The sequence below is a fragment of the Triturus cristatus genome, chromosome 3_2 (assembly GCF_964204655.1).
Source record: "Triturus cristatus chromosome 3_2, aTriCri1.1, whole genome shotgun sequence".
Classification (NCBI taxonomy): Eukaryota; Metazoa; Chordata; class Amphibia; order Caudata; family Salamandridae; genus Triturus; species Triturus cristatus.
This window is the reverse complement of record NC_140584.1, coordinates 919204154-919216406: the sequence shown is the minus strand read 5'-3', so window position 1 is coordinate 919216406 and position 12253 is coordinate 919204154. Positions and strand designations below refer to the sequence as shown.

General features: G+C 48.2%; 1 protein-coding gene across 4 annotated transcripts in view; it reads right to left on the bottom strand.

The window, feature by feature from the left end:
• RAD51C (RAD51 paralog C) overlaps positions 1–12253 on the bottom strand; it is a 326172-nt gene that overhangs the window by 182689 nt on the left and 131230 nt on the right. For all 4 annotated transcript variants that reach the window (XM_085649371.1, XM_085649372.1, XM_085649374.1 and 1 more), the window contains one exon: positions 1478–1611. In XM_085649371.1, the coding sequence (XP_085505497.1) occupies positions 1478–1611 (134 nt within the window). The remainder of the gene's footprint in view (positions 1–1477; positions 1612–12253) is intronic.

The window sequence follows — 12253 nt, the reverse complement described above, 5'->3', positions numbered from 1 at the left end:
TATAGTTGCCTGCACTAACTATAACGGGGGAATTTCACTGGTTTTTTATCAGTAAAATTTCCGCTAACTATAACATGTGTGAAACCTATGGTTTTTTCAGTGAATTTTATATATATATATATATAATGGACACAACGTGACCGTAAAAGTGTGCTCTGCGTGTGCGTCAGAGTGAGCGCGTGGATGCTATTTCAGAATGTCAGTGTGTGTATGAGGATAAGTGAGTGTGAGTACGTTGAAACAAACTGCCACAATTGTGGCAATGGCGTTTCCAATATTAATGTTGGCCTATTGCTCAGTGAAACAAAGGATGGGAAACCTGAGAAGCCAGTAATGAAATTTCCCCTCACAATCCTCTTTCTGTTCTTTGCTTATCCTTCCTGCACTGTTCTGTCGTTTCCCATGCGTTCTGTTTCTCTCACTTCGTCCTTTGACAACCACATAAGTTCATTTTCCTCCTCCTTCTCTATTTTGTCCTTTGTTTCTGGCGTTTCCACATGTTCCTCTTCTCCTACAGCTGCATCTTTCCCCAATGTTATCCTTTCTTACATCCCATATCTGTACCCATTTTACGTCTGTGCTCTTTTCTTTTAATTTCTTCTCGCCCACTTTATATTTTTCTCTGCCACTTTCTTTCCTCCTTTTTCTGCCGTGTCTACTGATCCTTTTTTGTGGATTTCTCCGCTCAGTACTCTTCATTTCTATATCATAATGACCCTGTACATGTTTTTTTTTATCTCTGTGCTCTTTCCTTCCTTTCTTTCTTTCCACTCTTCTCGTCTGTCTTCTTGCCCTTTCCTTTCTCTATTTCCCCATCTTTATACCACTCTTCAGTATTGGCCCATTTGTGTCCCCTCCCTTCTGAAACTATCTTCCCTTGTTCTTTTACCTCTACCCACTATATTCCTCTTCTCTCGGCCACTGCGTTTTCTCCTTTATTCTTCTCGCTTCCCCATTCCTTCACTCAAATATTTACTTATGTCCTTACATTGTTCTTTCTCCATGTTCCCTCTCCTTTTGTCTTCCATTCCTCTATTCTCTCAGCCTTCTCACCGTGTCGCGTCTTCCCCATCTGAGGAGCCCAGAAACAGGTAAAATGTTTTTTCCTGCCTGGAGCTCTGAAAACCCTCATTCCCAATTCCAGAAAGGGACAATTCAGCAAGATAAAGTGACTACTGCCGAGTTGCAAAACAATAACACTTTTTCCTTATAGCACTACGAAAATTACTATTTTGGATTAATATCATTATACCTACGACTTCTGCTTGTATTTTGGGGTGACAACCCTTGACGGGAGTCTTTAAGTGCCAAGACAAGGGGTGGGCAATGGGTTGTGCATATACTAGTGAATGCTTTTTTTATCTTCTGAAAAAGGAAGACGTTTGGGCAGTAGGCAAATGTTAGAAACACTAACAGTGTCACCTTCCCTCCCTTCCCCAGAACCGAGGTCACCTTCCGCTTTCAGATTGAGCCATACCTTTGAATGCTGCGACAGGAAGTCTGGGAGGAGGTGGACTTGTGCCAGCAGCTCCACGTAGTCATGACAACGAAAATAATAAATATGGGCAAGCATGCGGTCAAGGGAAAAGGTATCCATGGCTTCCTTGTGCTCTGAAACGAGAAGAAATCGGTGGTTAAACATTTCTGCGGCTTTTAGCAGAAAACAACTCCATTGAGCTGTGAGAAGCAGAGTCTCCAGCCCAAAAGCGCGCTTGACAACCACCACATGCATCAATCCTGCTGAGAACTGGGCTCAGTATCCTGGCACAAAGCACTGGCCTTGTCCACACTGCACACAGGTGCCAGCTAGAGGAACCCTCTAGAATCCTTTCTGTGAAACGTTTTGTCTCCGCCCACCCCGGCCACTTGTTAAAGGGTCAGCTGGATCTGTGCCCGAACACGCACAGCCTCCGGGTTCAGTCCTCGAGGGGGCCCCTGGGCGACGAAGGAGGACAGGGTGCATTCTACGCTAGAAATATGTGGGTCCGAGTGGACGGGTGGCCCGAGTCTGTCCCTGCGTTTAAAGGGGATTTAGTGCCTTCATCTGCATTTCTTTGACCAGGAACTATCGAGGAGATCAAATAAAGGCAAATACACCCAAGGCCATATGCCGTGCTAAGAGTCTTTATTAATCTGGAACTCATTCAATACATAGGCGAGCCTCAGGGTCTGTCTTACTTGCCACAGAAAAACAAACTGAATAACACAGTATGCTAACACATCCAAGGCATACCCATCGGGACGGCAAACATTCATGAAAGCGAATAAGCGTTCTCTCCCACACACACCTAATCTTGCTCGCCCTCTGACACGCCTATTCTGAGGGATCATATGACCAACAATGACTCCTCTCATCCAGAGAGGAGCACTGGTTTCACTTCCGGTCGGATTCCCAGGGTGTCTCTGCACTCCTCATCCTGGGGCAGTCGGCAGCAACAGTACATGGTGAGGCAAGCCCAGGTCTATGATCCAGTGTGGCAGCTTCCCGTGAGCTTTCCACCAGGCACCGCTGAATGCTAGATGTGGAGATGGGGACTCTCACCCCAGTTACAGTACCATTGTCATCCTCTCACCCACTGGTGGTAGCCATAATGGTAAGTTGAACTTCGTTGCACACTTCTCTCCTGAATGCGCGTGGCTCCGGGTTCTCGTCCACTCTACTCTGCTACTGGGGCTGGTGCCATGCTGACAGGTTCACCTTGAGGAACCTAGCAGCCTGTGGCTCAGCACAGCTCTGTGCTCATCTGTCGAGCCATGACACCCCCAAAAATAGGGCGGTTATGTCAGATTCTAGGACTTATGGCTATCTTCAGGCACAAAATGCATCTCTCGAATTGCCAGATTCACACCAACATTTAGCCTATCACAGGAACATCCAAGCAGGGATACAACGAGCTAGGTGCCCAGCGCTCTGTCGCTCATCTACTCTGTCATGCACACTGCATACAACACCTCCTTGTAAAATGTCCTGGTACGTCTGCTTTAAACCCCAGTGGACCCTAAATATGACCTTTTGTCCCCATCCCACACTCCTACACTATTGTAGGGATTAGGTTCGTATGTTTTTTAAAAAAGGCAAACAAAAAGGTTTTTGTTGATTTTTAGCAGCAGATCAGACAGGAGACCACACCAATACAGTATTTGAAATATGTTCAATCACTGTTCCATCATTTCGTGAACATCACTCACATACTCCTCACCAAGCTGCAGTTATTACTGAATGAGTTACAAAGCGCTAACCTAATGAAGGAAAAACAGCCGTGTGTAGAATAATTCAATACCATGTACAGAGAATATTTCCTGATGTTCTGTAGGGCAAGAGAAAAATCGCTCCTTCAGCTGCTTTCAGGCCCTTTGTCTAGTTCAGAATCTATCAGGCCAGACATGGTGGCACCCGGTGCACATTAAGAGCACCTAGCGTCAGAATCCTGGTATTCGGGGCTTCTCGCTTCTTGATTTCTAGTCTGGCGCCGATGATCCTTGTTGTTTAGATTGATCTCCTGAGATAGAAGGTCTTTCTGCTAAGTATGGTGTATTTGGTAAAATGTGTTCATAATAAATCGATAGGGCACCCAGGAAACCGAAATGCTCCACCAGAGATGATGTCAAGAGGCACCAGTGCTTTGTGTGGCTACAGGATGGCAGATATGTTACCATGTCCAGGACTGCTCTTTAGGGAGGATGACTTTAAAGTGAGACGATGGAAGTGGAATTAAGTAAAATAAACTAGAATGAAGAAATTCAAGAGGACATCAGAAGAAAAGTGTTGAGGAACTTTATTTTGGGTAATAACGAAAAGCTAAACATCTTTGGGTTAATAGTATGGATGTGCATTTTTCATTATTTTGGTAGTCATCAATTGTTCATCATTTCAGTATTTCTTCGTGTTTACATCAGTGAAATGGAAACATTTAGTCTACGAGTTTTTCAGGTATCTAAGTGGTATAAATTAATGCCAGGCGTTTAGATACAATTGGACCTCCAGGGTCAGTGAACTGCCATCAATGTCATCTTGAACTAGGAACCCTTTTTCCCCACTGACTTTGCATCAGGGTGTAATAGAATACTTTTTAAAGACAAGTGAAAATGCTTCACTGATAGTGGAAGCACTAAACTGGCATAGTTTTTAAATCTCAGAAGACATTGAAAAATAAAAGATTTCCAGAGGACGGATGAAAGAGCCTTCGTTACAGCTGCTCACCAATTTGGAAAATTACAACCGAGACCTTACCGAGGAAGGTTGCCCAGGTCACTGAAACACTAGGGTATAGTCACAAGAACGTGTGATAACTACCGCAAGAGTAGCTTAACTCAACTCTCAACATCGCAGCCCATATCGGGAAAATAACCCCGTGTCTACGTGGAATTCACAACAAGGCGGTACCATGCGATAGTCTGCCTAAACCTCGGACAATGTCCGCGATACAACAATCTTGATGGAGATAAAAACACAAACCACAACACAAAAAAACCTGCGAAGGGCCAAAGCACGATGAGGAAATCAGCAATAAGCAGCGCCAGGCCTGCAACACACCTGGCAGGTGGGAAAATTCACCATAAAAGTAGAAAAAACACACAAACACAAACTGACCAACACCCAAGCACCATGCAGACAGCCAGAGCAGGCGCAGAGGACGAGCGCAACCCCACAAGCACCCCGGACGACCAGCCCGGGACCTCGGGGACAGGGAAGGACAAGGACAAGAAGAAGAGGAAGACGAAGTTCAGTCCGCAGGCAAACAGGATCCTAGTCACGGAGGTGATGGAACACCATCAACAACTGTTCATCAGCTCCCATGTGTCATTGGGCACCAAAACTGAAATATGGCGGGACATCGTGGACAAGGTGAATGCCGTCGGAGTGCACAAGAGGACAATGGACGAGGTCAAGAGGCGATGGAATGACATCAAGCGGAAGACCAAGGAGAAACTAGCAGCCAACGAGAAGGCAGCAATGTAGACTGGAGGTCGGAGTCCAGCGCCAAAGCTCATGCTGGATGACATGGAGGAGCTGGTGTCGACAGTCATCAGTGTGGATACTGTGGCCGGAGTCGGGGGACCGGCCATTGCTCGACAGGACACAACACAACCGCAACAGGGTGAGTGACAACCAGGTACTGGGGGGACGGGTGGAGATGGTCACGATGGCACACATGCACAATCAAGCAGAGCACAGTGCACACCCTCAATGACTCTGGGTCATCGCCCAGATATATAGACTGTCACAATGTACAATGCCATGCTGTCTGAATGTCAACATGTACCATGTGGCTACATACATGTGGACATATTGCAATACACCATCTCCCCTTCACATTGCAGGGCCACCGTCAACACCTCTGCAGAGCAGTCCCAGCCACTCTTCACTGATGACGAGGACGACAACCCCAGCATCGACGCACAAGCCCTCTTAGACATCACTGACATCATCCGCGACTCACCTCCAGGATCAGGGCTGACCAGCTGCATCGAGGAGACCCACCCACCACCCAAACCACCCAGCAGGAGGCACTCACGGCCCCAGCAGACTCCCAAGACCCCCAGGAACAACACACGGCCTTCCAACGCTGTGTGCTGGAGGCCCAGAGGGAGACGGCAGAACAGGTGCAGGTGGGGTTTGACCTCATGGCCACCAAACTGGACGCCATCCATGGGTGTCTAGGCCCGCTCCATGGTCTCCAACGAGCCCTGATTGACATCGCTGGAGTCCTGACGCGGAGAGAAGAACACCTGTCTGCTCAGAGGGGCACCAGCGATACCAGCCGTGAGCTGGCACACATGCGGAGGCTCATGGAGGATATGGTGCGGATGGAGGCAGAAAGGATGGCAGCCACCGCTGCACATCAGCGAAATGTAGCTGGGATCTACCATGCCCTGCAGATCATCATCATGGCATTGCTGCCACAAGGCGTGGCGCAGATGAATGCTGCTGCCCCCACACCATCCACATCTCCGCCCCCTGGTGTGCCATTGCCTCACAGTGCGGCAGATGTATCCACTCCGGCACCTGATGTGTCAGTAGCACACAGTGCCTCAGCCGGTACTGCAACACCCACAGGTGGGGCAGAGCACACATCTGGGGATGAAGACATGGATAGGTTTGTGATCAGGAGGCACTAGCATTCATTTCCGCCACCTGGCCTGTTTTTGCTTGGTGCCGCACATAGACTCACGACCTTCCCGTGACCCCCCAATACACTCCGATGCATTCACCTTGGACAGCGACATGGACTGCCATATCCTGTATGATGACCAATGACACGGCGACCAGACTGCGGACTGTACCCTTCCTCTTCCGCAGTACTTGTCATCCCCGGATGGTCTCTGGCTGGTCCTCCACGGGCCCATATTGTGTAGTGTGCTCGGCATTACCCTGTACCGCTCCAGCTGCAGAACTGCACTGGATGGGCAATAAACATCCAGTGATGCACTGCTGTGTCATGTCTTTCATCATTCATGTATGAATGTGTGGCTGAATGTAGGAACAGTGATTTCTCATGCGTCAATGATGGTCATTCTGTGGGATGCCAGTCAGAGGGTGCTACATTGCATATTGTGCACCGTGTCCCGTGAACACTACAACAGGGACACACGCATCAGTCACTTCCATGTCCGGACATGGACTGAACCACGCCCAGAGCCCACGAGTCATTGTTGCAAGCCCTGCGCTGGTTCGGCGTACGGAAGGCCAGTCCACTCCGCTTACGTACTCGCTGGTGGTGTGCAGGTCACTGATCTAGTTGTCAGCATGTCACAGCCACTCCATGAGGGCAGGATTGCACGCACACCACACCCATCAGGCACAGGGGTCACAGGCCATGTGACTCTGCCAACATAAGGGGCCGACGAAGTCACATCCCCCTCTGCCGGTGGTGACTGGATAACGGATGCTCCACGGTTCATAATCAAAAAAGGGCCCATGAGTTGTTGCGCACAGGGTTAGTGGCACCCCAGGCCTTGCGGCCGTCACGGGCCTACCACCATGTGGCGCTGACTGGAGTTGCACAGGGTTAGTGGCACCCGGAGCATTGCAGCCGGCACAGGCACCACAGGACGGTGACTTTGGGTGCACTGAGTTAGTGGCACTTTAAGCTGCTGAGCGGGTGTGCAGCCTGCGATGATGCTCCGTCCTGGCGGTCCGGACAGCTCAGGTTTTGTGTGCCCTGCTGGACCACAGTGTAGGCCAGAGCCAGCGGGCAACGTGGGCCTACCGCCACGAGGCGCCGCTTCCGGGATCCCAGAGTTAGTGGCACCCATTGGGCTGAGCGGGTGTGCAGCCTGCGATTATGCCGGGTGCACTGGTATGTCCTATGCCATGGAGTAATCAAGACCCAGCACCAAACGTGAGACCAGGTGGCCTGGTGTGGAGGGTGCCATGTCTGCGGGACAGGGCTGGTGGCTTGCAGCGGCACGTGGTGAGACCTCGTGTCTACACGCTGGTGGCGGAAGGTGAGCAGTAAGGCCTGGGTGTGCATGGGCGGGCATGTTCCGATGGGCAGCGGGAGGGGATGGGGTGTCTCTGCTTGGGTGTGCATTGGCGGGCAGGCAATGTTGTCTTGTGCTATGTTTGTACTGTGCCAATCATGTATCTGGACTCTGTTTCAGATGACGGCTCTGTCTCAGATGTGTGACCTGGTGTACTGCTATACATACCGGCAAGTGGTTGGAAACACACCGGTGGCAGCAGGTGAGCAGTGTGACCTGGGTGCGCAGGGGCGGCACTTTCTCTCTCTCTCTCCCCCCCCTCTCCTTCTCCCTCTCCTCTCTCCCCCCTCTTCTCTCTCTCCCCCCTCTTTTTCTCTCTCTCCCCCTATCTTCTCCTCCCCCTCTCTTCTTCTCTCTCTCCTCCTCTCTTCTCCTCTCTCTCCCCCTCTCTTCTCCTCTCTCTCCGCCTCTCTTCTCCTCTCTCTCCTCCTCTCTTCTTCTCTCTCCCCCTCTCTCTCCTCCTTTCTTCTCTCTCTCTACCCCCTCTCTTCTCTCTCTCTTCTCTCTCTCCCCCTCTCTTCTCCTCTCTCCCCTCTCTTCTCATCTCTCTCTCCCCCTCTCTTCTCATCTCTCTCCCCCTCTCTTCTCATCTCTCTCCCCCTCTCTTCTCATCTCTCTCTTCCCCTCTCTTCTCATCTCTCTCTCCCCCGCTCTTCTCATCTCTCTCTCCCCCGCTCTTCTCATGTCTCTCCCCCCCTCTTCTCATCTCTCTCTACCCCTCTCTTCTCATCTCTCTCTACCCCTCTCTTCTCATCTCTCTCTACCCCTCTCTTCTCATCTCTCTCTACCACTCTCTTCTCATCTCTCTCTACCACTCTCTTCTCATCTCTCTCTCTCTCTCTCTCTCTCTCTCTCTCTCCCTCCCTCTCTTCCTCTCTCTCTCTCCTTCGCTCTCTCTCTGTCCTTTGATGTGCGCAGGACACACTTTCTCATCATGATTTTTGTCTTGCAGGCTGTGACCTACGGATTGTCCCGAGAGGAGCCGCCATGTGTCTTCATTTCATTTCAGTGTTGATTTTAATAAAGTTTCATTTGTTGCTTCAAAAGTGAATGTGTGATGCCCATTTTTATGACGACACATGCATGTCACCAGTTGTGATTGTGTGACATCAAGCGGATTATTTTGTACATGATTAGGTGTAGCTGATGTGGCAGGTCTTTGGTCGGGGGAGTGCCGGATAGGGGGGGTCCTGGGCGCGGTGGCGGCGGGTGTTGGTGACCTTTCGCCACTTCGGGCTGCATGTTCAGTTGCCCGGGCGCATCTGTTGTTCTTCAGGTGTGGGTCTGGGCTGGGCTCCCTTTTGTGGTGCAGGCTGTGATCTGACTTTGCACCAGGTCAGAGCAGGTGTTATTGTCCTGCTGCTAACGCGCCTTATCGCCTGTTTTGTGTTTTTATCGCAGTTCTGGCTGTTCGTTGTGAATGCTGTGGAGCGGTGTTATCACGGCTTTTGGCACGGGAACGCCTACTCTGCATCTCATTAGCGATAGTTGCGGGGGTCATCTGTGGCAATGTTTTTTGCAGCTGCTATCGCGGGTTAACTGGTGCTGTGGGCTGTTAACACTAGCTTGTGATTGGGGCGATAAGTTTAGTGCAACTTTGGCTGCGATAATATGCAGTTAACTCTGCGATAGATTCTTGTGAATATCCCCCTATATTTTCAGTCCTTAACTCTACTACACCACTGTAGTCTGATACTTTCATCCAAAAGGGTAAACCGAGGTTAAAAGAAACAAGCATTTGCAATGCAATAGGTCTCGCATTTGCGTGTGTCTCAAGCTATAGGCAGTGTAAAATGACAATGCATTTTATTTATGTTGATTTTCAAAACAGATAAATAAAAAGCATAGTCATTTATAATGACAATAGCTTAAACTCTCGCAAATGGAAGACCTATTGCATTGCTTCCCGTTTCTGTCCGGGCTGCTGGCCTCCAGATGTCGAGCAGCAGAGAACCTGGATTCCGGCTCAAGAATCTTCGCGCTGCCATGATTGAAGCTGAAGGAGGAGGAGGCAGCTGCAGCCGAAGAGTGGGAGCGAAAGGGAGAGGAGGGGGAGGAGTCAGCTGCAGTGAGCTGTGCTGAAGAAAAGAAAGGTGCATCTCGTTGAAATCTATTTTTTTTTTCAATATTTAAAGCTTTTGGCAAGCTGCGCAGAATGCCACCTTACTAAAAGCTAACAATATTGAAAAAATTTACTTTGGGAGCCTCTCCTTTCCCTTCTTTGTTGCGGCTCGCCAAAGTTTATTTTTTCAATATTGTAAGATTTTGGAAAGTAGCGCAGCACGCCGCCTGTGGTGCGTGGCTTACTAAAAGCTTACAATATTGAAAAATAGACTTTGGCGAGTCGCGCCTTTCTTTTCTTTGTTGCGGCTCAACAAAGTCTATTTTTTCAATATTGTTAGATTCTGGTAATCAGCGCACCATGCCGCCTGTGGCAAGCAAAGCGGACAACATTGCATGAAAGTGTGTTGTGCCTGCAGTAGGAGAAAATCATTAAAGAAAAAAGCGCTCACAGACTGTAAATAAAACATACATGTAACAACACAAGTAAAAGGGCCAGTCCTTGTGGGATGTTACAAATGTACAAAAGGTGGTACTAAGGAGGGACTAGCAAGCCTATTAACAAATCAGAAGCCAACATGTACAAAGGACTAGTCCATACCTGAATACAGCACATCTAGAAGAGACCACACAAGCGCTGCCTAGGCGAGACCTAAAAAGACCTGCTTAACCTGTGGGTGTAATTCTGGTTAATGACCCACCTTTCACACTGTCCACTGGCTCTGGTGCAGCCACTGTGGCATCACATTTCAGCTATAATTACTTATTACAGGCGAGCAACAATGTATTTTTCTGATAACAGTTGAAGGTGATTGCACAACTACTTTTTTGCAATAGCTTTAGGGGCATTAGATTCTCATTTTACTAAAAGCGAGGGTCCAAGGAATCACCAATACACAGGATTTTAGTTTATGAATAGTTCAATCAATAAATCAGGGGTTTATAAAGCGCGCTACTCACCCGTGAGGGTCTCAAGGCGCTGTGTGTGTGTGGGGGTGGGGGGGGGTCGAAGAGCCAGGTCGAAGCTCCTCCTGAAGGTGTGCAGGGTGGGGGAGCGTCTGATGTTAACTGGGAGCTTCTTCCAGGTCATGCGATTTTCAAAGTACATTTTTCTAATGCAGTCAAAGTGAAATGAAGAACAATAGGATATAATGAAACTGGACACTAATTTGTACATGTCAATAAAGGGAGATGTTGGGCTTAGCTGGATGCTGTACCGCCGTACAGAATACCAGTAGCTGTTTTTTCATTCATTTGGAGTCTTATCCATGTATATATTGACTGCCCATCATCAAATTTTATTTTTCATTTAACTTTGTTGTTTCTTATTAGTTTTGCATACTGTCCGACAAAAGATAATGCACTAAGCCAGCAAAGGTTTGGATTGGGACATACTTGACATATGTATACTTTGTAGCGAGGCATCACAAAGATTAATTGATGTGTTCGTTTAGTTCAGATTAAATCATAGTCTACTCTATAAACATTAATAGACTTTATAAAGCATAAATGTGTGTTCTATTTGATTAGTTATTCTGAAGAAAGTAATATGGCCTACAGGTTAGGAATCACATCACAGTTGGAATGCTCCAACAGGGTATCTAATCTGGGGAAATATGGGAACGCACGTTTAACTTCTAAACTGTGCAAAACAGGTAACCAGACCAAAGCAAACACACACAAACCATTTCAATAAATGGCAACAACCAAAACGCCCATGGGCTGGAAAACAGCTTTCAGCAGAAGATTAAGTAGGGTGAAGGACAAGTGAGATATTGCTTCAGTTCTGCCAAACATGAGCCAGTTCCATTTAACGCACTCGGAAAGGAAACTGGCCTTTACACGACAGCCGTGCCAACCTCAAGTGATTGCAGCACTTGATAATTTAACTTGATTGTCCCACACAAACAGTGAGCATCTGGGAATGGGAAGAATGTATAATGTAGTATCTACACTCTTTAAAAGTATTTTTATTGATTTTATTTGGCGTTTTATAGTGCGCTCATATGACCTGACGCAGCAGAGCAAGGGGAAGAGACTGGGAGGAAGGAATCGATTCTCAATTAAACCGCAAGCAGATGCAAACATTTGGAGGAACAGGTCTGGAGTTCTTTGCTAAAATATCTCCTGTTAGATTCATTGTTAAGAAGAACCACTAGAGCATGCCTGAGGGAAGAGCGTTGTTGGTAGAGACACCGGCCCCCAAGCCAATTCTTCTTGACAGGAGCAGTGAAAGAGGGCGCTGTTAAGCTACACTAGCCAATCGGTCTGGGCAACAATAAATACATTAATTGGAGGTAGCCCGCAGCTAAGTCTCACAAGGCTTTAGGCACCAAGCAGAGGGTTATAAATTTGATCCTATGTTTGATGGACAACGAACAGAGCGAATTTACTGCGGGAGGGGGTGATATGATGGGAATCTTTCAAGCCGAAAATGAGCCTGGCAGCAAGGGTTTGGGCGCTTAGAAGTTTGCACAATGTTTTGATCGGAGACCCTCATAAACTCAATTGCGGTAGTCAATAAGTGAAAGGGCCACAGCAGTGACCAGAGCAAGTCTATCAAGTCTGTACTCCCACGGAGTTTTGTTTTTGAGTTTTTATATAGCGATAACTCGACCCGGAGGTATTGGAGTGCTTTACATGAGCACCAGTTACATCACAGGATGTTGAGCCGACGCTGAGACTCGAACTTGGTTCCCGAGTTGCC